The 26,626-nt window shown below is 37.3% G+C and overlaps 1 protein-coding gene across 5 annotated transcripts in view; it reads left to right on the top strand.

The window, feature by feature from the left end:
* The window catches only part of LOC150093791 (pyruvate dehydrogenase (acetyl-transferring) kinase, mitochondrial-like), a 280,509-nt gene that overhangs the window by 132,833 nt on the left and 121,050 nt on the right, over positions 1-26,626 (top strand). For all 5 annotated transcript variants that reach the window (XM_090413176.1, XM_090413173.1, XM_090413178.1 and 2 more), the window contains exon 6: positions 24,251-24,328. In XM_090413176.1, coding sequence (XP_090269302.1) covers positions 24,251-24,328 — 78 coding nt within the window. The remainder of the gene's footprint in view (positions 1-24,250; positions 24,329-26,626) is intronic.

Here is a 26,626-nt window from a genome sequence, read left to right as displayed (position 1 = left end):
TCCACTTTTTAATCCAAGCTAAAAGTTTATTCAAACCTTCTTGTAGAGAATTAACATCATGAATATTCCTGATGATTCTACCTAACTTTCATCATCAGCAAACATTTGAAAATCCCCAGTCAATCCACATGAAATATCATTAACAAATAAGTTAAACATTAGGGACCCAAGAACAGAACCATTGAGGCATGCTGCTGGTCACCTTCCTTTTCTGAGACATGGCTCCTTAATAAATAACTTGCTGGTATCATTCAGAGAGCCACTCTCTGATCCATCTAACTAATATACTATTTATTCCTATCCTCTGCTGCTTGTATGCCAACTTATCATGTGGTAATCTATCAAATGCTTTTGCATAGTCCAAGAATATCACTTTATATGATTTTCCCTTATACAACACATTCATCGCCTTGTCATAAAATATAAGTAGATTACTAAAACAAGACCTGCTCTTCACAGACCCATGCAGACCATCATAGAGAATCTTATGTCAATCACCCCAATCCTGTATTCTATTTCTAACTAATTTTTCCAACATTTTGATCACAGCTGCAGATATACAGACTGGTCTATTATTGGAAACTTCTGTTCTTGAACCATGCTTGTGAAGTGGTATTATTTTGCCTTCTTTCCACTCCTTAGGAACCTTCTCCACTGCAAGACTTTCATTAAATAACCAGGGCAATGGCATTGCTAACTCTTTTGCACATTCTATAAAAATATGGTGATATGTCATTCGTTCCCAGAGCCTTATTAACATCTAACACAAGCAACACTTGATACACTTTTGATTCTTTCACCTTTAATTCTCCTAATTCTTGCCTCCCTTTTACATGTTGCACAGCACCATTCACATCATTACATTATACACTGATGAAATGTTCATCAAATAATTCCACTATATCCTTTGCTATGGTTATTCTGTTACCATAACTATCCTCCAGTATCAACCTGCCATAATTATTTTTCCTCTTGCTTGCCACATAGCAGAAAAATTCCCTTGGATTAGCTTTGACTTGACTGGCCAACCTCCTCTCATATTCTACTTTTTTTTTTTTTAACTATTGTCACTTTTCTGGCCTATGCTGTATATTCTTCATGCATGTGTGGTCTGACCAATGCTTTAACTTGTAGAGCATTAACATCATGGAGTACAAGACAGTTCACTGCGAACTGTCTTGTACTTCCTCCATAACAACTTCTTTTCTAATACTGCTTGCTTGATTTCACCATTCATCCATCTCATTCCTACTCTATTTATTTACTTAACTCTTGGTATGCAGTTATGTATTACTTGTGCTAGATAGTGCCTTATCATTTCCTATGCACTGTCAACATCTTTTCTACATAATTCATCAACTCAGTGTATTAATGCTAATTGACTACAGAGCTTCTGATAATCTGATTCTGATTCTATTATTACTATTATTATTATTATGTAGACTACTATCGTGTTAAGAAGAATTACTCTGATTTCTCAACATTTCAACCTTCATATTAAAGTTATCTGGAGTATATGCATGTATAGTATATATCCAGAGGCATGCTACATTACAATTCAAGCAGTGTACAAAGTGATAATGATTTGATTAATTGTTATTCTACTGGCTTAACCTCTAGGGAGAAAAAAAAAGGAAAAAAAACTACATCAAAGCTGTATCCTATTTATATATAACATGGTCAGAGAACAAATTTATACATGCTTTAATACTTTTAATACAGCAATATGGTGGCCTAATCAATAATTGAACATAATTGTTTGTTATATTAAGGCTAAGATTGTGGAACAATACAGTCTTAATTATAATTTATAATGTACTCTTAGAACAAAAGGTTATGTGTGTAGAATATGTGCTATCCACATTACTGGGATCCTCAGATGATCATTACTGTTAATACTAGAGCTGTCAACCAGAATTCCACAGGTCTGCTAAAATTTGTGCTCATACTATGCCTTGGTGTGATGTAATGAACAGGTGTCCCTTCAGTCAATTCCATGTAGATCATCCAGAGCACAGTCATAAAGGCTAGATCCACCATTTTTATCAAATCCAATGTGTTGCCTATGTCACCTCTCCCAGAACATAGGCCACATATTGGATTTGATAACGCATTGGTGAATCAAACAGCCTCATCCATATAAGGCAAGCCACAGGGGAGGATTCCCCCCCCCCTCTAGAGGAGCCAAACAAGCTCTTCAGTTCTTCAGGATCAAAGATGGTGCCAATGCTGTATCTCCATACCATCCTGTCTGACATCTCTTCAGTGTATGGAACAGCCATAGTTCCATTGTAATCCAGTTTATTTTCATTACCAGGTGCAATCCCGTGAAGAATCCTGCTAATAGTACCTTTGCTGCTATCAGCATTTTTCCAGGAAAGTACTGCTGATAATTCCTCCCAATTCATGCCCAAGCACTTGCCTGCCAGAGCAAATCTTTAAAATCCTGTTTTTTAGTGTGGTAATGACATAGTGTTTGTGTTCTCCTGTGGTTGGTAGTAAGAGGTTATGTTTTATATTAGTATGTATATATTTTATATTTATTATGTATATATTAGCCAAAAATAATTTAGGAATCTTTCATAAATTATTGCTTCCTGTTCTTCATTTATGTCTGTGGTGTTAACAGTATATCTAAGGAAATATTTATTATTTTTAGTACTGTAACTCTGCTATAAAGGATGTAGGTCCAACTTTTTGTGGTTTGAGAGATTTGCAATTTCTCCTGATGACCTGGTGAGTTTGGGCCATGATGTTTTCTTTTATACGTATGACTAAGATGTCTGTCTTTTTCTTCTGGTATAAGCTTTTGATGCAACAAATCTGCCCATTGGGAAAATTTGTTGGATCAAAAGTTCCGAAAATTCTGTGTTTAGTTTTTTACAGATCAATGCACAGGCTACTGAGCCAGAATCTCTCAAAGTTAGTGCAATATCATCTGCATATATAACGGTCTTGATTGAATGTGATACAATTGGGATGATTATTCTTTTAATAGCAGCGCATCACTAGACTTTCTGTATTAATGGTTCTACAGCTAAGGTGAAGAGTTAGGGGACTTAGAGGACATCCCAGTTTGACCCCCCCCCTCCTCTTTGTATTGGAATGTGATCAGGCAGGAAGCCATTGACCAACATTTTTATTGTGAACATTTTTTATAGCTTTCCATTTAGGTCTTTAGATAATAGAGCACAAGGAAGCTTTTTTATGTGTTGACCAGATGAATAATATCCCTGATGAGAAATAAGTTAAATTCAATTGTTTCTCCAGGAAAGCCATAAATTTGTGTGCTTTGAATGAACTCTTAGATGATTTTTAATTTTGCCATTTATAATTTAATTAAGGTGAAGATGTAGTTCAGTTGTAGAGCATTCGCTTTCAGGGAAATGGGGGGGGGACACATGGCATAGGGTGAGTGGATGTTGGAAGTAGCAGTGAATGTGTGTATGAAGATGGAGTATATTGTGATGTGATGCTAAGAGAGGCATTTGAGGATGTAGAAGAAGGAATAAAAATAAATGGAAGAATCATTAATGACTTAAGATATGCGGATGATGTAGTGGTGAAGGCAGAAAGTGAAAATGGATTACAACAAATTGTTCAAAGAATTGAAAACTCTTGTAAAGAGTATGAACTAAGGATTAACACAAAGAAGACCAAGATATTGATAATGGGCAGAAAAATAGGAGATAATGTAAAGATAAGATGTGGAGGAAAGATTTTAGAAGACGTGGATAGATTTCAATATTTAGGTAGCTGGATCTCAGAGAAAGGAACTTCAGAGTTGAACATTAGAAATAGAATAGGCAAAGCTAAATCAGCATTTATGGAAATGAAGAGAATTTTAATAAACAAGAATATTAAAATAGGTGTTAGAGTTGGAATAGTTAAAGCAACAGTTTGGAGTATTGCAAGTTATGAGAGTGAGTCATGGACACTCAGAAAGAGAGATATGGAAAGAATTAATGCATTGGAAATGTGGTGTTATAGAAAGATGGAAAAGATTAGCTGTACAGAGAGAATATCAAATCAAGAAGTTTTAAGAAGAGTTGGGATGGAAAGAACACTGCTCAAGAATATTATGCAAAGAATGACCAGATTTGCAGGACATCTTCTGAGAGGTTCTTCGGGACACCTGACAAGAACTATATTACAAGGGAAAGTTGAGGGGAAGAGAAGATGTGGAAGACCAACTAGAGAGTGGTTCAATGACATCGTGGAATGGACTAGTTTAAGAATGACAGAGGCGACAGACTGAGAAAAATGGAGAAGAGCTGCTCATCTGCTGCAACCCTCTCATTAGAGGATGCTACCGGACGACGACGGGTGGGGAAGTTGAGACTAAGCATATATATGTGGTAAGCAGTGATAAAGGTGATTGGGAAAGGGCAGGTGTGGTGGGAAAATCACAACCAAGTGACTTCGATAGGACTGGTTATAGACCTAAAAATGAACAACTGTGTATATTTACAAATTTTAGAAGTATCACTGAGTTTATTTGCCTTAAAATCGGGGTGGCGCTAGAGTCGCTGAAGCATATGACGGTGGATTTGAGCTGTGGTAAAAAAAAAAGTATTTTTTAAACAGTGTATAGTGTGACTCTGTCTCAAATTGTGCTACATTTTTTTCCTCAGTAACACAAGTGCTCTTTATTGGTGCTGCTTTTGGACATTAGTTGTTATATTGTGTTATTTTTGGGTTACCGAGAAGGCGAGGTCAGAGTGGAATGCATCTGCGGTGGAAGAGAAGATAAGTTTTTGTTATTTAGTAAAATATAGTTTATACTTGTAGTATAACATAAGTAAATTAACTTACAGTAGAGCATATAACATGGTGTTTAGCATTTAGTTGAAGTAGTTCCTCGGCACTAAGTTAATGATGGCAGCAAGGACTCTATTTTGCGTAACATAATAAAGGATTTTGTGGCATGTGTGCATTCCAGCAGTTGGATATGTTATGGGTGAGAAAAGGGGAAGTGCATATATATATGTAAAATGTAGGCAATGGGAGGAATTCAGTAAGATAGATGTTACAATATCTGACCTCGCTGCATCAGGAGCAGGAGAATCTCGAGAGACGAGTAATGTGATGGGTGAGAATAACGAGCAAAATATGAATGAAAATATAAGAGTGGGAAGTGTGGAAGACTTGAATGATTGTGAAGTTTTCAGAGATGATCTTGATTGAGAGGATGAGGGTGGTGAATAAGAGTGACTAACTTGCAGAGAGAGATAGATTAGTTGAAAGAGGAGGTGGAATGTCTTGGGAATGAGATGAGAAGTATGAAAGATGAGAGTAGGTGAATGGAAGAGATTAATGCAAGCCAAATCAGAGGAGGAGTGAGAAAGTTATGGGACTGATAGAAGAGGAGAGAATAGAAACAGTAGAAGAAAGGGAATGAGAGAGGTAAGGTATGGGAAGGATAGAAGAGGAGAGAATAGAAACGGTAGAAGAGAGGGAATGAGAGAGAGGTATGGGAGTGATAGAAGAGGAGAGAATGGAAACAGTAGAAGAGAGGGAATGAGAGAGAGTTATGGGAATGATAGAAGAGGAGAGAATGGAAACAGTCAGAGAGAGAGGAAGTGAGAAGAATGCAAGGGAGCTGGAACCAGGGATAGAGCGATGCCAGGACAGCACGTAAGTAGGGAAACACTGAGAGAAAAGGTTAGAGGACAAAGAGTGAGAGGTGCAGGTGAGCAATTAAGGAACAGAGTGTTACCTGATTTGGTGTGATGTATGGAGACTTGATGATCCGTGGTGTGCAAGATAGGATGCCAGAGGAGTGTTTGCCTGGAAGAACGATTGAAAGTGTGGCTATGGGAATTAAGCGGTATGAAAGGGTGAATGAAATGATTGCGATGGTGGGCACGAATGACTTGAGAGGCAGTGTAAATCGAGGGGCAAGAGATCTGAGATTCATGCTTGAGGTTGTACAAAACAAAACACAGAGAGGAAAGATAGTGTGTGTGTGTTATTCGGGTATGATAATGAGGAGCTTAGCAGAAGAGCAGTAATAATGAAGAGCATAATAGCCAGAATGTGTCAGGAGAGGATTAGAATATGTGGATGCTTGGAGGGCATTTGAAGACAGAAAGGAACTATATGCAAGAGACTGCTTTGCATTTAAATGAGGAATGACGTAGACATCTGGAGAGATTGCTGTTTTCTGAATGAGTCGGTGTGTCAATACAGGGAAACTAGAGTTCCCAGGGTCGATGGTAGCAGGGGTGGCCTTTTATGGGAATGGGGACCAAATCCGGTAACACTGAGTCCAGTGAGATCTGGAGGGGATAATGATAAGTATAGAAGCAGTGACATTTTTATGCTTTATACTAACGCCAGGAGTATCTGGAATAAAGGAGATGAATTGGTGGCGCTGATAGCATCAGCCTGGCCAAAGATTATTGGGATCACTGAGACATGGTTGATGAAAGAAGATATAGTAGCAGGGTACAGCATTTTTTAGCAGAATAGGAAAGAAAAACGTGGTGGCAGAGTACTGTTTATGATAAGTAATGACTCATGTCCTCTAAGAGTGAAGCATTGGAAGTCAGTGACACTAATAGTTTTGAAAGAATATGGTGTGAGGTAGAGCTGGGCAAGACAGGATATTTAGTGGGGCTTTGCTACAAGCCAAGGAGTACAGAGGGTGGGGAGCAGGAGATGTTTGGGCAGCTGAGCTTGGCAAGTGCAAGAAGAATGATTGTTATGGGAGATTTTAACTACAGTAGTATAAGCTGGGAAGAGGAAAATGCATTTAGTGATAAGGGAATGGAATTTCTAGAATTCTTAAGGGACAGATGTTTTAGGCAACATATAATAGAGGGAACAAGAGTTTTGGGATTTGGTCATAGCTTCAGAAGAGTTGATAATAACTGAGATGACATCCACCCCCCCCACCCCCCCAGTGGAAGAGAGAGTAGCCATGTGGTTTAGACATGGAAGTTGAATAGACATGCAAGAATATCAAAGAAAAGGGAACATGTGGAATTATAAGGTGGGTGATTATAATAGTCTCTGATATCAACTTGGGGCAGTTTCGTGGAGGCAGAATTGGAAGGCCATTAGTGCTTAGGAAATGGTGATGGAATATTTGTTAGCAGTAATAGTAAGCTGTATGCCATGAGTGAAGAAGTAGACACAATTTGGTGTAAAGTTTATGAAAAACAATATCAAATAGGAACTGCAGGTGAAAAATAGATTATGGAAGAGATATAATGACATGGGTGGAGAGCAGATGCATGAAAAATATAAAACTCAGTCCAGGAGTGTGATGTATGGTGAGGAAAGCAAAACTGGAATATGAGAAGCATATTTCAGTTTGAGAGACTGGCAACTAAAATCCAAAGAAAATCCTAGGGTACTTTTTTGGCTATGTGGCCAGTAGGAGGAGGAATTAGTAGGAATGGCATTGTGGGATAAAGCGGAATAGAGTGACTGACACAGAGGACAGAGTTGTTCAATGAATACTTTATTGGAGTATTTCATCCTGGAGAAGAAGGTTTTAATACTAGAGGGGTAGGCAGGTTCGAGGTTTAGTGGTGCAAGATGAGAGTGTGTTCCAAATACTGATACTCTGGATGTCAGTAAAGCAGTGCGACTAGTTGGCATTTCACAACAGGTTTTGAGAGAATGTGCTAAAGAACTGACAGCTCTTTTTATTATTATTATTAAACAAGACCTCATGGAGTCAAAGACTCATCTAGGAGGTCCTTTTATCTCACACACATTTCATCATACCGCATCTTAAACACATTCAAACTCCTTGCAGACACCACACTCTCAGGCAAGGCGTTCCAATCACTCACAACTCTGCACGAAAAAAACCTGCCTCTCACTCCCCTACTCACACCCTATTTATACAGTTTCCAGGGATGACTTCTGGTTCTCCCCTGATCTCCCACTATTCTCTGTAGAACTTCTCCACCATTGATCCTATAACAACCCCTTACCAACTTGTAGGTCTCTATCATATCTCCTGTCTTCCTTCTCTCCACTAGACTCTGCAAATTACATCTTTTCAATCTTTCCTCATACTCGACATTCCAGAGGTCAGAAACTACCTTAGTCAGTCGCCTTTGGACCCTTTCCAACATCCCTTCATCCTTCTGAAAACCAGGTGACCAAATCTGGGCACAATAGTCCATGTGTGGCCTAATCAAAGCCTTATACAATGGAACAAGAATCTCTCTACTTCTACACGTCAGTGTCCTCCGCATCATTCCCAGAAGTCTTTGTGTTGTCTTCACAATTTTGGCGATGTGTCCCCTAAATTTTAGATCCTTATCCACTATCACCCCCAGATCTCTTATTTCCTCTACTTGCAACAATATATTCTCACCAAGCATAAATTCTGCATCCCATCTTTGTTTTCCAAATTTTAAAACCTTACATTTTGCAACATTGAACTCACATCCCCATTTGCTTTCCCAATCACTCAATTTATTCAAGTCTTCTTGCAAGGCCACAACATCTTCACTACTCTTTATGGTTCGTCCCAACTTTGCATCATCTGCAAACAACTGAATATCTCCATCCAAATCTTCACCAATATCATTAATATATACAAGTTAAATAGTAATGGCCCTAAAACAGATCCCTGAGGCACTCCACTAGTGACTTTCCTTTTCCTGGATATTGCACCCCCATACACAACTTGTTGATACCTATCAGATAGCCAGTCTCCAATCCAATGCACTAATCTAATATCCAACCCCATCTGCTCTAGTTTGACTGTCAACTTATCATGAGGTACTCTATCAAAAGCTTTTGCGAAATCCAAGTATATTACTGTGTATCCTTCTCCTCTGTCCAAGGAAGCAGTCACTTTATTGTAATAAGTAAGTAGATTACTAAAACACGACCTCCCTTTAGCAAATCCATGCTGTCCATCAAAGATTATACCATTGTTTTCAACCCAACTCTGGATCCTAGTTCTCACAAGCTTCTCCAACAACTTAACCACAACACCTGACACACAGATAGGCCTATAGTTTGATGCTTGAGTTCGATCACCTCCTTTATGAAGTGGCACAATCTTGCCCTCCTTCCACTCTTTAGGGACTTGACCAAGTGCAAGACTCGTATTAAAAAAATATGTCAAGGCAGGTGTCAACTCTCTGGCACATTCCTTCAGAATACGCTGAGATATATTATCAAGTCCCACAGCCTTATTTACATCTAGTTTACTCAACTCCCCAAACACCTCTTGCTCACTTACACTCAGTCTCTCCTCCCCATCATCAACTGCTCTTAATCTCTCCATGAAGTCACATTCACAAGAATGAAAGATCTTTATGAACTGCTCATTAAGTATCTCCACCACACAATCTGCAACAGCTGTCTTTATACCATTTCCTCCAATCAATGTCATCCTTCCATAATCATTCTTTCTTTTGCTGGCTACATATCGAAAGAACTCCCTAGGATTCTTTTTAGCTTCATTAGCTAACTGCTGTTCATACCTCTCTTTAGCTACTCTCACCAACCAAGTTACCCTCCTTGCCTGGTCTTTTTAGACCTCATGAAATTGGTTACTTCCACTTCTCTTATGCTGCCTCCACAATGCCCTTTTTCTCTGTATTGCATGCTTAATCTCTTTATTCATCCATCTCACACCTACCTTATTTAACCTTCTCACCCATGGTATACATTTAGACATTGCATCTACTAAATATTTTTTGAAAATCTCCCAAGCTGCATTGATCTCTTTACCAGCTAACTCCTCATTCCATGCTACACCTGCAAGTTGTCTCCTGAGCTCTTCATAATCACCCCCCCCCCTTGTAGTTCCACATATACCCTTTTTTCACAGGGGTCCTTGCACTGCTGGCAACCACCCAAGTAATCACCTCATGGTCACTTTCACCAATGATGGATGATTTGATGCCTCATTGATAATTACATCCTCCGATGAGATGACCAAATCGAAGACACTTAATCCTCGTGTGCCCTCTGTTACATACTGTCTGAGGTAGTTATCCCTCAAAAACTCAAGAAACTAATTTTTTTTACTTCCAGTTGCTATCTCTTTATTCCAGTCTATTTTGCCATAATTAAAATCACCCATAATGATCACCCTTTTCTTATTTGCTTGGCTTATTTGACTATACATTTCACCATCACCACCATCCACATTACCAGGTCTATAACAACATCCCACCAAGTATTTGATTCTATTCACCTCTATCTCACACCATACTGCCTCAAAACCACTGGCCCCATTTCCCTCTTGCATCCCTACCTTGTATGGACATAACTCTTTCTCTATCATCAATAGCACTCCACCTCCCTTTTTACCCCTTCTATCCTCACGAAACACATCATACCTTTCCATCTCTATTCCTGTCAGGATGTTATCCTCATCTAACCTTATCTAACCATTTGAACTGGCTTTTTAACAAGTCCCTTAGTGAGGGACTATATACCGTGTTGGGCAGATGAGGGTAATGTTATCTGTGAGAATCAACAAGGATTTGTTAAGGGGCACTCTTGCTTGAGTAATATGATTGCCTTTTGTAATAATGTGATGAGAGCAGTTGATGAGGGAAAGGCATACACTGCCATTTTTTTGGATTTTGCAAAGGCATTTGACAGGGTGCCATATGATAAGCTGATATTTAAGTTACAGCACATGAGTTTAGATGTCGGGTTAGTCAACTGGATTCAGGATTGGCTGTCTCATAGGTATCAGAGGGACTATGATGGGGCAATATCAAGGAAGCAGAAGGTTACAAGTGGGGTTCCACAGAGCTCAGTACTGGGACCTGTGTTGTTTAACTTTTATATCAATGACATTGTCAGTGGATTGCAAGGGGATATTAAGTTGTTTGCAGATGATGTGAATCTGGGAAGGGTTATTAGTAATAGTACAGGTATGGCAGCCCTGCAAGAGGATTTGAATAAACTAGATAGATGGGCAAATGAATGGAGGATTTGGTTTAATGCAGCAAAATGTAAAGTCTTGAAGTTTGGGACACATATGAAATGTTGATGGGACATTTCATACTCTATTGGAGGAGTTATACCGGAGGAAGTAGGGGAGACAAGAAATCTGGGGGTGATGATTGATGGCAAACTGAAATTCAGGGGCCATATTGCAAAAGTGGTGAAGGTAACCCAGAGGATTGCTGCACTACTGAGAAGGACGCTGACCTGTAGAGATTGAAGTGTTATCATTCTGTTATATAAGACCCTGATCAGACCACACTTAGACTATTGTTCTCAAATTTGGTCCCCAGAATTTGAAGGGGATAAATTAACTGGGGAAAGGGTGTAGAAGCAGGTAACAAAGATCTTTTCAGGACTGTACAATGTTAATTAGATCGGCTGATGGAATGTGGACTGCAGAGTTTGGTGGATAGAAGAAGGAGAGGTGATATGATCGAGACTTTTAAACTGTTGAGAGGCAGTTACAGGGTGGACACTGGGGAGTTCTTTCACTTGGTGGAGCAGCAGGAAGGAGCGATGACAAGGGACCATCCATTGAAGTTACGAAAGGAAGCTGTGAGCAAGAGAGTGAAGAGTGGTTTTTTTGCATGGAGGGTGGTGGAACCGTCGAATGCATTGCCTGATAGAGTGGTGAGGACAAGAACGGTCAATGAGTTCAAAGAGTGGTATGATAGACTTTGTGTTTCCTAGGAACGACCGCGATGAGTCTCTTAACTCCATGGATGCCTGAATAATAATAATAATAATAATAAATAATAATAATAATAATAATAATAATAATATAAATCATCAGAATAAATAAGGTAAATATGACTGAATGATGGTGATATCCTAACAGGAATAGAAATGGAAGGATTTTTTGTAAGGATAGAAAGGACAAGAAAGGAAGGGTAGTGCTGATAATGATAGCAGGGGGAATTATGTCTACATATGGTAAACATGAAAGTGGCATATAGTGGCAATGATTTTGAGGCAGTGTGGTGTAAAGTGGAGGTTGACAGGATGAGATAATTAGTTGGATGTTGCTATAGGCCCAGAAATATGGATGATGGTGATGAAGAAATGTATAAACAACTTGGATTAATCAACAAAGGAAGGGTAATTATTATGGATGATTTTAATTATGGCGGTATAGACTGGAATGAAGAGAGATAGCATTTGGGAATAAGACAAATGAATTTCTCGAGTTCTTGAGAAATAACTATCTAAGTCAGCATGTAAAGGAGGATATGCAAAGATTGAGAGTTTTAGATCTAATAATTTCATCAGAGGATGTAATTGTGAGTGAATTTGCTGTTTTAAGGATACTTGTGACATAAGACTGAATGATGTATGCGCGTAAACACAAGAAAGATATTTAATTTACCAAATATTTCGGTCTGGAAATAGCAAACCTGAATCGTAATGACTGTATATCTATATCAAAAATCTGGGAAAGTCTAATCAAGATTACTCATTAATTTTTTTTTTTTTTTCAACCATGTCTCTACTTCAAAATATTCCGTTTCATACTTTAGTGATATAACATCACGCGGCATATTCTATTTTTAACGATCTATTGTTAGTATTCTAGCTTGTATTTTTTTAAAACTGTTTCTTGTAATAACACTGAGGATGGTCTGCTATTTCCAGTCCGAAATATTTGGGTAATTAAATATCTTTCTTGTGTTTACGTGCATATATCATTCAATTGTGAGTGAAGTTTCGTGTTTTCCTCCAGTTGATGAGGGTGATCATGAAATGATCACCTGGGTTGTGGCTAGCCATATGCAGACTTTTGTGAGGAAAGAATATATGTGGAACTACAATGCTGGTGATTATGACAAGTTTAGAATACAGCTTTGAACTATAGCATGGAATGAGGGGTTGAACAATAAGGAAATAAATGCTGCATGGGAACTGACAAAGAAATACATAACAACATCAATGTGTGAAAGTAATTCCAAAGGTCAAAAAGCTGAATAAGATAGGTGTAAAATGGATGAATGTGGAGCTTAAGCATGACATCTGGAAGAAGAAAGCACTTTGGAGGCAGTACAAGATTAATAATGGTAATGTGAGGTTTAAGTAATGCTATCTCTGAAGGTTGAGTTGAGATAATAAGTGAGGTCTCATGACACAAGTAACACAGAGGTGTCGCAAGAAGTAGCAGTGTGTAAAGAGGGCTCCTGTTTGAGATAAGTTTTTTAAAATAATTAATAGTATATAAGTGTGTGTGCATGAGTAAGAGTTGCTATAAAAGTTGTGCCCTTGCAGTGTTATTAGTGTGTGGGATTTTTGTTTATTTATAAATTCTTTGAAATTTGAGCTCGATATAATAACCAGTGAAGGAAAGATGGCGGCAGCTTTGTCCCTGCGTGAATTTAATTTCAGTTTCAGTCGTTTCATTAAATGTGACGTATGCTATATGTACTTGTTTGATTATATTGATAAATTGTAGATATTTTTTATGGTAGATGAAAGGAGGGTGTGTGCAAAGTATGAGTTGAATGAGGAATTGATGAGTGCTAATATGTTGATTACTGAAAGTGTTAGTAGCAAGAAGAATGGATGCTCATCTGATAGAAAAGGACAGTGTAAAAGAGCAGCAAAAAAATGTAAAAAGAGTTTTGAAAAAGAGAATGAGCGAGCTGAAAAATTTAACAATCGATGGTAAGAAAGGCAAAATTGATGCAAATCTGGCAGAAGTTACAAAACAAAGTACAGTTAAAGATAACTTGGCAAGTGTTGTTAACTAGCATTTATGATGCAAGGTTCGAAAATTTGAAAGGATGAATGAGAACGAAAGTGACGCAAGGTTCGAAAGCTTGAAAATTTGAAAGATTGAATGACAGTGAAAATGTGATGCAAGATTCAAAAGATCAGTTGGTTAAGATGAGGCAAGAGATGAAATGGATGCAGAATGCAGTTATAAGAATTTGAGATATCTATGGAAGAATGAAAATGATGAAAACAAATAATGTTGGTATAAAAGAGGTAAAGAAAGACCTGCAAGTGGCATTGTATAGTGATTCAATTATTAAAGGTGTGCTGGATGAGAGGATGCATAAAGTATGTTTTACTGGAGGTAGAATGAGTAGAGTGATTCAGGCATTAGATATGAAAATTAAGCAAGCAAAAGAGTTGGTTGTAGTAATAGGTACAAATGACTTGACTGCAAACAAAGAACACATCAGATTGGATATCAGGAGGTTGTTGAGATGGATAAAAGAGAATAGTGTGATAGGAAAGGTAGTAAGCTTGTTGCACAGATATGACAGTTGTGAGATGAGGCAGAGAGCAAGGATTGTGAATGATATGTTAGCAGAAGTGTGTTAGGAGAAAGGAGTGCAGTTTGAGAAATGTGGAATGAGTTCGAAAGATGAAGTGAACTGTACAGGAGCGATGGTCTGCATTTGAGTGGTTTTAGTGCGAGTCGTTTGGAGAGACTGCTGCTGGAAGGTAGAGAAGTGAGTGCAGAGAGTGAATCTGATCAAGTAAGCGATGTGGAAGAACGGGAGAGTAAGATAGGAGAGATTGAAAAGGTGGTTGTGAATGAAGAAGTGAGCAGTATCAGTATAGAGCAGTGGTTCCCAACCTTTTTCCACTTGTGCACCCGTTTTAAACCCATTTCTATAAATTGTACCCTTTGCTTTTAAAATAGCAGTGATTCAAACCTAACATTTATTATTCCATAACTAACATTTTGCATTTTGTTTACTTTCTTGTTTTTCTGCCTTTACTGACTATTTTTCATGCACCCCTGAACATCCCAGCACGTACCCCTCCCCCGGGGGATACACGTATTACCGTTTGGGAACCGATGGTATAGAGAATGAGAGAACAGGTACAAGACAGATAGGGAAAAGGGAAGGCATGTGGTGGACAGAGGAACACAGCGTGAGAAAGGTAGATGCTCCAAGAGGATGTGAATGCATGGGTAGACAAAAAGGGAAGGGGGATGACCTGGGATCGAGGGAAAACAGTTGGATCTCAAGATGTTACAAAAATGAATAAGGAGAAAATGAATTGGCTCGAGTAAAGCATGAAGAAGTCACGTCAAATAAGTGGTGTCAATGGAACTAGGTATAGATCCAGAAATAAGCTGCAGTGTTTGTATGCAAATGCTAGAAGTGTAAGAAACAAGGCAAGTGAAATGATTGCATTAATGAGTCTGTTCACCCAAAAATTGTAAGAAAAAGTAAGACATGGTTGGATGAGGATGACAGCTTGACAGAGATTATAACCTAGAAAATAGTGCAATAAATCTGCATATGGGTGATTAGACTGCAGTAGTTTTTGGATGCTATAAATTGTGTTACTTATGAATCTGTATTTGAGGACTGGTAAACCATACCTTCTTTTGTTAGCAAGTTGTTAGAGAATTTGGTTTTTCACTTCTTTGTATTTGTTGTATCAAAAAAATTTAATAGCTGGCTATATAATTGTTCTGCTTTCATAATATCCAAATTATTAAAAAAAAAAAAAAAAAAAAAAAAAAAAAGATCACTCTGGAAGTAAAACTGAGTGGTGCAATTTTCCAGTCTTTTGGTGTTTCAATAAATCTTTATCTGAGTTCTTGATTTAGCAAGAAGGTAAGTTCTAAAATGGTCAGAGGTTCTCTTTCTGGAATAACACCATTTGGAATTTCTCGAGTGTCCCAGTTTCCATAAATTCTTTTTTTTTTTTTTTGCTGGATTAGTAGTGTGCCCAGTAATCCGAGAAAATTGCACCGGGATACTGAGAAAAATCTAAATAGAGTATGCTCACTACATCATCTGCATATGCCAGCATTTTATTTTCCTTTAAAGTCAAGCGGCTGGTTATTCCTCGTGCTGCATAAGAGGCATCTATTAGTTTGTAAAAACTGTTCTAATATTCTAATACCATCATAAAATAGCAGAGGACAGTCTTGTTTAATCCCTTTGTCTAACTTAATTGAGTCTGATAGATATTTGTTAATTAGGAGACATGAAAATCCATTACTGTCTGCATTCTTCATTATTGAATGGAGCTTTTCTCCTACCCCTATGTGTTTCAATATGCAAAACAGGTAGAGGTGCTGAACACTATCAAAGGCTTTAGCTAGATTCACTCAAAGGACAGCCATTGATTGCCCTTTGTTGTTTATGAGCTTTATGAGATATCAGAATGCAATGGGATTACCATACATTCTTTCTGCTCCTGTAGAATCTTCCCTGTTCTGAGACTTAAAACTATATACCCTGTTCAAAGGAATTCAGCTCAACTGGCTATTAGCATTCGTGCTGATATCCCATCAGTTCCTATTGCTGAATTCTTATTTAGTTTGTGCAACAGCTCTAATACCGCCTCCTCCTCATACACCTGAGAGTTTCTTCATCCAGTGATAAGGTAACAGTGAGCTCAGTATTTTGTACACCAAATTGAGAACTTTTAGCAAAATGGGCACTCATTAGTTGAAAAGTCTCATCTGCAGCTGTCACCTGCACACTATCTGCATTCAGTACATTTATTCTTTCTTTAACTTTCAGCATAACAGTAGAATTCTTTTGGATTGTCTTTAGTTTGCAGAGCCAGTTTCTTTCCATACCCAGCTTTCTGTACAACAGTTGTGACTCTTCTGGCATGTTCCTTATACCATCCTTATGAACATGGTATTCCTTCCACATTATCTTCTTCTTAGATATCTCTTGCTTGATAAGCTTATACCCATTTCACTCCTACCCTATTTATTCTTTGTCAAACTCTGGGGACATAATTCTGATATTGCATTATTTAAGTATTTTTTAAACACTTTCTATACACTGTCAATATCTTTCCCATCCAGCAACTGATACCATGGCACAGAATCCAGCATACTCCTCAGTCAATCATAATTTTCTGCTTTGTTATTCAGCATGTAACATTTTCTGAATGGGAACATTCATAAACTTAGCCACTTCCCAAGTTAATACCACATGATCACTGTCTCTAACTAGAGGCAGAATAGGTGTCTTTAATTGAATCCCCTCTCTCCCAACACTACAATCAAATCTAACACTCTTTGATGCTGAGTTCCTTCTGTCACATGCTGCTTGAGGAAGTTGTTTTGCAACAGCTCAATAAATTCAGTTTCATTCTTCTCATGAGATTTTACTCCTATCCTATTAATGCTTGGATAATTAAAGTCCCCCATTGTGATTACTCTTTTTGCACCCATCATCTTTATTTGGTGATATATTTCTTCATCATTAGCAACCGATCCACTAGGTCTCTAACAGTCTCCTGCTATATATTTGATCCTGTTAGACTCCACCTCACACCAGATGGCTTCAAACTCACTGCCACATAAAAAAAAACTGTTACTAGTATTCAGTCATAGGTCTCAACTCTAAATGGATTCAGGTCATCCAATATCATTAGCAGCATACCCTCCTCTCCTGTCCTGTCTATTCTTCCTAAAAATACTGATACTGAGATTGAGATTAAGCTGGTATTGAGAGTACTCTTTACTCTCAATACCAGCAAGTATGTATGCCTCTGTTAGTCAGTTCTCATTAATGCCTACAAGCTGAGGCCTCAACATATTCATCATGATAACAAACTGTACCCTTTGTTTCTTATACTCCTAGCATTTGTGTACATACATAATAAGTTATGTGCATGCTTTTTTGTATACTCTTCTCTGTGGTCTGCATGACACAGTTGGAAAACTTGAAGATCTGTGCCCTTATCTGATATATTACTTATGCAGAAATCTTTGTGCATGCTTGATACATCCAAACTGGACAAACACAGATCATTCTCTCCTAATAATCATTTCCATGATAATGCTCATTCCCATCATTAGCACAGTTGCATAACATTGTCACTCTTACACACAGATTCTCACCATTCTTCCCATCATAATTTAATATTCCTGACTCTCTGTGTTAGGTTTTAAACCAATTAATAGTTTCTCGAGACTCCTGATACCAAATGCATTCAAGTGTAGACTGTTCCTCTTATACAAATCCATTCTTTTCTCAAACTCATTCCACATATCCAGAAACTTGCAAACATATCCATTCATTCATTCATTCAACAGAACCTACACATGAGATTGTTTGACATAGTCTTTCTTCTTAATTCATTTCTATCACATGTAGACAATATGCTTACAATTTTCACTTTCTCACTCTTCACTCTCGTTTCTTCCTCCAACCTTTTCATATCTTCTCTCATACCAAACTTATCGCTAGTTAAGTCTTTCATTACTAGAATTACCATCTCTTTTGCTTTGCTTTTCTGTTTTCCATTTGTATGTTCTATATTTTTAATTTTTGCTCCAGGAAAACTTGAAGTTATAACTTGCTTATCAACAGCATGTTTTGTGATTGATTTACCATACCAAATAATATCCTTCTTTTTACGATCGGCTTTACCTTCCTGAATTTCATTACTCACTAACTTACCCAATTACGTGTTTTGTTGTTTCTCATTTTGCTGCTTAATTTTCTTATCCTCCCTATATTTTTTTAAATGCCGCTTGACATTCTGTAATTCCCATGTCATCTGTTTAATAATCTGCTTTAACTTTGCAATTTTGGTGGTTAAAATTGCAAGGTTAAATTCCTCTTTAGCAGGTCAAGCCTTCCCATTTTCGACTTTGCTGTTCTTGTTAGCATTCCATTTCTTGTGCCTTGTTTCACCATTTTACAGCTGTATTGAATGTTGCAATATCTCAATAAAAATATGCTATGAAAACACTGAATACTATAAAAATTTGAAAATCTGCACTAATATACCATATACCAAAGAGATAAAAATCACCAATTTTAAATAAGTGATAAATACACTGGAATATACAATCAGGACTAGGAGACTTTTTTTTATATCTAGGTTATTTAAAATTCTTCTAATATCTTTTTGTCAAAAGAATACAGCAACGTGTGGTGCACTGCTTCTAGTTTCATAAGAAGTGATTTGTCTTGGTCATCAGTTCAAGAGGTATAGGAGGAGAATGATGCCAAAGCAGCTTTATCTTCAGGTACTGCTCTCAGTAGTACCATCTGGATGTGAGAAAGAGAGAGAAAGAGTTATGAAAGCACAAGCGAGCATAAGTTATGCTCAGTGTCCATTGGATTTGTTGATAAGTTTTTCAGTAGTTGCATCAGTGTGAGCTATATATGAAGCTGACGTTCTTGTAACAAGTTACCTTGGTGTGCTGAATTGTCTTGATACCTGTTGTTAAACCATGACTTGGAAAGTGGACAGGAATTTTGAAGGAAGTGGAGGATGAAAGTCTTCATGAGAAGTAATTTCTTTAATTCCTGAAAATCATCCCACTCAGTATTCTTTTCGTTTCCAAGAATATATGATTGGAAATGGTTGGGGGGGAGGGGATATTCTGTGGGAGAAGAAACTTATACAAGATTATACAAGGCAATCAGATTTTTGGGTGGGTAAATGATGTCAGACAATTTTGTGTTGCATCAATGCTTATAGCATATACTTCTGTACCTCTTCCAGCTTTGTTGGTGGAATTGGAAAAGGGAAGCCAATGTTGAAGTTATGGACATTTAAATACTTAGGAGGATGACTTTATTGTTTGATTAATTGGATTGCATGAAATGAAACTAGGGATAAGATGTTGAATAAGTTAGGATAAGTTTGAGAATTTGAGGAATGATAAATACAACAGATGAGCATTATTAAATAGGGCTAGGGCATGGAAATCTGATGAATAGTGATAATTGAAATCTTTGTAAAAAATACAAGAAGCAAAATCTGAATGTCTGTGTGAAAGAGAGCTCAGTGAACTGGTGGGAGATGTAATGTTAATCAACCTAATTACTCTTTTCTGTACTGAGTTAAGTATTTTAGAAAGCTTTTAGGAATAAACAGTATTCTGGACAGGTTTGTATGGTGTTAACAACTGTTCAGAGATAAAGTACTGCATTCTTTAGAGTTAAAGTAACTAAGTGAAAAGGAAATAGCTGCTAAGGAAGTGATATTTGCAATATGTTTATACAGGCAAGATTGTGGATTAGGGTTTATCTCAGTAAGAGAAATCTCATCTTGTGTGATTTCTGAGAAATTTGCATCACCTGCATCTTCTAAGCAACTATTTAAGAATGCTGCTGGTCAGTAAATTTGGCTGCTGTCAAAAGTAGAGAGCTCTTTTTTGTGGGAAATAAAACAGGAGTAAGTTTTGCTAGCTTGGAAATTAAAGTTATCAGAACTCTGTTCAAAAATGGTTAGTGATCAGAATTCAGGATTGTGAAAGTTGATGTCCTAATTTGATGATGTGGGTGTTTACTGTGTTTTCAGCAAAACTGAGGATTGGATATGCAGTGAACCAATGAAGGTCATTGATGTATACATATACCAGCCACAGAATTAGAAACCTTTATGCAGATCTACGTAAACATCACGTTTACGTAGATTACGTTTATTGGTCGTGTGCATCACATGCATCTTCTAAGCGACTGTTTAAGAATGCTGCTGGTCAGTAATCATCAGTACTGTTAATCATAATGGGAGAAACATTTCCACAGTTCCCATCTATTAAAAAAAAAAAAGGAAATAAGACAATGTGAAAATTAGGAATTTCCTAACTAAGTTTTTGAGGAAAAAGCCTTAGCCTCTGCCCCACAAAAACCAACCATATGGCTTAGCTACGTTGATGATGTGTTCGCTATTTGGCCACATGGCTCTGAAACACTCCTCTCCTTCCTTACACACTTAAACAACCAACACGCCAGAATCAAGTTCACCCTGGAAAAAAGAGGAAAACAACTGCCTCCCTTTCCTAGACACACTAGTCACCCGCCAGCCTGATGGAACTTTGGTTTTCTCAGTTTACAGAAAACCCACCCATACAGGCAGATACATCCACCAACAATCCCCCCCCCTCACAACAATATGGAGTGGTAAAAACACTATACAACAGGGCTAAACTAATCTGTTCTAACGACATAGCCCTTAACACTGAACTAAATCACATCCTCAGCACTTTCTCAGCCAATGGCTACCCCCCCCCCCAAAAAAAAATCCAAAAAATATTAAAACCTACAAACCACAGCCCCCCCCTCCACAAAAAAGATTACTCTAAATCCATCACCATTCCCTACATCCGAGGCACCTCAGAAAAAATTACCAAAATTCTAAAAAAACATGACCTCACCTCCTGTTACAGGCCTTACAGAAAATTGGCATCCCTTATCCGCTCTACCAAAGACCAACCACTTCCCCTAGACCTACCTGGTGTATACCAGGTCCCTTGCAGTTGTAAACTGTCGTACTTTGGCCAAACAGGCAGGACAGCGAATATCAGAATTTCTGAACACAGGGACTACATCCGGTTTTACAAGTATAGCCATTCTGGTCTTGCAGACCATGCTCTGGATACTCGCCACAGAATACAGTGGAAGAAAGCAACAATAATACACCGGAGCAAATATAAATTCGAAAGATTATTTATGGAATCAGCCTCTGCCCTAAGAAACTCTCCAAACCTCAACAAATTTGGTTGTATGCGACTGCCCCAAATTTGGGATGCATACATCAGCAGACCTTCAGCCCAATGGCCAAGAACGCCTACTTAGCCTGCCAGAGGGCACAATCAGGACTTCCAGGAGAACGATAGCTTCAAATCTTCATTCTCAGTTACTGTATTGTTATTGCCTGTGTGCACCTGCCTTTTTGTAAGTTCCTTTAGAAAATGGCAATGTGACATTGCCGAAATATCGGAAATATCTATTAAAATATAATTTAATTTATATTCAGATCTACGTTGTTTCAATTCCCTAAGTTATTTAGAAATGAGTGAGAACTTATCCAAAATAGTAAACTAAGAGTATGCAAGACAGTGTTCAAATTAATTTTAACTTATGGATCCAAAAGTTGGGTTAGAAATAAAGTAGTTGATCAAGGATGTGAGAGTTCTGAGAATAGTGAACAGATGGTATCAGAGGAAAAATTATATTCAAAATTAAATTAAAACTGATGATACTAGAACGGAACTTGATATTATCATTTAAAAATGTGTGAGCATAGTTAATCTATAATGGTATAATCACTTAAGTAGCAAAACAGGTGCTTGATGATAGGCAGAAAAACAGACCCAGAGGAAGATCAAGGTCTAGATGACTAATGTGGTCAGAAGTGGCCTAAAAGACAGAAATGTATCACAAGATTTGTGTACTGACAAGTGATGAAGACTAATTTGTGTGCTGACAAATGATAAAGACTAATATGGAGGAAAATTGTTGATAGGTGATTTGTAATTATGTAAACTTAATAACATAGTACTGTCATACGAGGGTGGTCTGAAAAGTCTCGACCATAGATGGCAACACTATCGGCAAGATTTTTTTTCCTAAGTTGGAACATCTGTCATAAGCATCCATATGAAATTGCAAGTCATTTTATCAAATAGTTTGTTTTATACAGCTGTCTGAAGCAAGCGTGTTGTCTGTATCCCTTGAAATGGATAAAATTGAGTATTGTGCGGTTATAAAATTCTTTGTAAACGAAGGTTTAACGCCAAAAGAAATTCATTCGAAGTTCATAAAAATTTTTATCGGCACTCTTCTCCTTCGTTTTCGGCAATTAAGAAATGGGCTGCCGAGTTTAAACATGGTCGTACCAGCCTTGAAGATAATCCACATAAAGGATGTCCAAAGAGTGTAACAACACCAGAAATTGTTGATCAAGTGTATAATGTGGTATTGGATGACCGATGACTCAAAGTGCATGAAATTGCTGAGACTATAGGCATTTCAAAAGAATGTGTAGGATATATTTTGCATGAAGAATTGCAAATGAAAAAGCTTTGCGCAAGATTGGTGCCATTCTTGCTCACAGCAGATCAAAAACACTCGCATGAAAATCTCTGAACAGTGCTTGGAGCATTTTAACAAGAATAAAACTGATTTTGTGCATCGATTTGTTACTATGGATGAGACTTGGATTCACCATTACACACCAGAATCCAAACAGCAGTCAAAACAGTGGACAGAAGCTGGTTGTTCAGTGCCAAAGAAGACAAAGTCTGTTCCATCAGCAGGAAAGGTCATGGCATCGGTGTTTTGGGATTCTAAAGGCATTTTGTTCATTAATTATCTTGAAAAGGGTAAAACAATAACCAGGAAATATTATCCTGATCTTTTAACCAGACTAGATGGGAAAAAAATTTTGTGAGAAAAGACCCTGTTTGCAGAAGAAAAAAATCATCTTTCATTGGGACAGTGCACCTGCCCACAAAGGTGTTTTGGCAATGGGAAAATTAAGGGATCTGTACTATGAATTGTTGGAACATCCACCCTATTCCCCAGATTTGGCTCTCTCTGACTTCTATCTCTTCCGAAAACTAAAACTCTTCCTCGCTGGTCATTGTTTTTCTTCGAATCAAGAGGTGATTGCAATATACTATAGAGGGGTATTTTGCAGATCTTACTGAGAACTACTACAGGGACGGGATAATGGCAATATAGCATCGCTGGAATAAATGTATTAGTCTTAAGGGAGATTATGCTGAAAAATAAAAATAATTTTGAAATTATAAATTTTTTTTTTTTTTTCATTGTTAGGCCGAGAACTTTTCAGACCACTGTTGTATGTATAAAATGAAATAGTAATATTTCATTTTACTATATAATATTTCATATTATTATGAAGAGAAATATTTCATTGTAATATGAAGAAAGTATTAAATAGTAAAATGAAATATTACTATTCTTCTTTTCACTCTTCATTGTTAGGTGCCAAGAACTTTTCAGACCACCCTTGTAATATACTGTACAACTCTTGAGGTTGCATATCAGGAAATTGATGATTATGTATTAAATACAGAAAATGATATACATAAGAGTCAGTACTTAGATGTAACAAGTGTGTAATATAAATAATAGTATTATTTTTTTTTATTTATTCTTATTTATTTATTTATTTTTGTAACTTGAATCGTCTATATTGACTTTCATATGTATCATATCCTGTATTTTATACATCATCATAGATTTATCTATACTACATTGGTACCATGGGTGGGTTAAGGATTAGATAATTCAGAAACTCTGCCCTGGAGATCAACCATGGGAATTTTTTCAAGACACTTCAAGCTTCTAATAATCATTGTGGTGGTGGTACAACAGATGATAAAATTCATCTACCACCATTTACACATCAAAATTCATGCCACATTGGGATTTGAACCCACAGTGAGTTGGTTAGAGACTGAGTATGCTCTCCACACAACCAACTAGGCTGGTAATTGCAAAAAGGTTTTTGTTTTTTCACATTTTCATGTCAAATAATTAAATTAAATTGTGACATGTTATTTCACTATATTCATTTTGTTCATGCATATTTTTAGATGCATATGAAAATGCAAGGTTTCTCTGTGATCAGTACTATATGGCTTCTCCTGGTATGCTTATAGAAGAATATAATGGTAGGTCATTAAAAAAATACATTAGTTATTATTTTGTGCTTTATATTTGGAGGAAAATAGTTGATAGATGATTAGTAATAATGTAAACTTAATCATGTAGTACTCTCATAATGTCCTGTGCACTCCTGGAGGATACCTATCAGGAAATTGAAGATATGGCAAATGCAACAGAACTAATTGTTGCTAGAACTAATGAGTTAAGAAGTCGACATAATATGTGAGACTGTATGAAAAGATTGCTAGAAGAAGTGAGAGAATGAAAATTGTCAGCTTATTACTGAGATGCAACATACTGAGTTGATATGATAGGAAATGATTTGATGGCAATGATAATGTCATGGGGCACCGTTATGAATCTGGTGAAGGGATGGATGTATGCTTTTGGATTCAGGCTTTGTGAGTGTACCTGGGGCAGAAAAGAGAAATTCACCAAACCAGAACAAACAGACTGTAGATAGAAGTATACAAAAGCATCAGGAGGTGACTTGTTATGTCTATACACAAATGCTATGAGCATCAGAAACAAACATATTCAACCTTGGTGAATATGTTTTTTTCTAAGATTATTGGCATTAGTGAAACCTAGATAACAGTGCTAGATGTGGTAACAAGTGGAATCCAAATGTAAAGTATATGATACTTTTAGGAAGGACAGAGGGGGGGGGGGATGCCACTACTGATATCAGATGATTTGTGTGTATCCAGTTAGGGTAGAAACTCATCCTAACTTCTTATAACAGAATGAAATATATTATGATGTGTTGCTACAGACCTGGTGGCTCAGTCATTGGGAACAATGAAATGTAGTACCAAATTACCCTGATGGGTACTAAGTGAGTAATCATTATAGGTGACATAATCATCAGAATATTGATTGAGTGGAAGAGAAGACTTGTGATAAGAATGACAGATGACCCTATTGAGCTGATGCGAGACAACTTTCTCAAGTAGCATGTGAAAGAAGCAACTCAAGGCCAAAGATTGCTAGATTTGATCATAGTGTCAGAAGGGGATCTCAGTTAGGAATGCTACTGTTTTGCCACCAGTTATGCCATGGGAAGTAGCTGATTATGAATGTTCCAATTACGAGGGGTTACATGCTGAACTACAAAACTGGAATGGCCAAGTGGTGGAGACAGAGAGTTGTAGAGTAGTTACTCTCCCTTGATGAGTCTTTGGACTCCTTGGAGGTGTCATGTAATAATAATAATAATAATAATAACAAACTTTGCAGATTGCTTTCTTTCTTTTGTTCCATGGTATTAGTTATAATGGGAAGGATATCAGCAATACATGGGAAGCTAATGCTTAAATGAGGCAGTCCCTAGAGTTAAAAGAAAAAAATAGGATGGAAATGAAGTAGATGTGCAATTTCATTAAGCAAGATAGCCATAAGAAAATAATGATGATATTGAAGGAATATCATAAGAAAAAGAGTGAGAGGAGTTATGAAATAAATAAAGTGCAGGCTAGTAAAGTTATGAGTATTGTATGGAAAGCTAAATCAGAGTATGAAAAGAAATTGGCCATGCAGGCTAATGGCAGCCCAAAACAATTTTATCACTATGCTGAAAGTAATAGAAAAATGAAAATGCATAAGAATAACTTAGTGAATTCAGATGATACCCTTGTGTCAGAAGCAGATGAGATTGTTCAAATAATGAGTGCTTCTTGCACCCATACTTTGCTAATAGGTGTCATTAGGTGTGTGTAACATAGGGTTCAGTACTACACTATACTGGAGAAGAGATAGAGGTGCATGAGAATGAGGTGCTGTTGCTTAACCTGGATATGAATTCAGCAATAGGGAGAGATGGAATATAATTACAGGAAAACTTTTAATCAGTGCCAGTTGTAAAAAGGTGACAAAAGCAGAAGTCTGATTGCTGAGTGATAACTTTGCAAAGGTTTATCATCCACATAGAGGTTATTCTTCCTATTATTATTGCATGGCCACCTCCATGGAGTCCTAAGACTTACTGTGGGAGACCCAAACTATCAATGCAATGTCTATCATACCTCTCCTTGAACCCATATTAATAGACAAAGCACTCACAACTGACACTGGCAAGTCACAACTGTCTCTTGGAGAGTTATGAATGAATTCCATTTATTCATAACTCTCCAAGTGAAAAATCTAGTCTTCACACCCCTGCTAACCACACTTTTAGGAATGACCTCTTGTTCTTCCCCCTCCAGAAACATCAATCCTATAAAACCCTTTAAATAGCTTAAATATTTTACCATATCGAGCCTGTGTAGCTCAATGGATCTGGCATTTGCATACCACAGTGCTTG

The sequence above is a fragment of the Typopeltis vanoorti genome, chromosome 23, assembly GCF_054136105.1.
Source record: "Typopeltis vanoorti isolate ZY-2024b chromosome 23, IOZ_Tvanoo_1.0, whole genome shotgun sequence".
Lineage (NCBI taxonomy): Eukaryota > Metazoa > Arthropoda > Arachnida > Uropygi > Thelyphonidae > Typopeltis > Typopeltis vanoorti.
The sequence above is the reverse complement of the archived record's forward strand: the minus strand, read 5'-3'. Positions and strand labels throughout refer to the sequence as shown.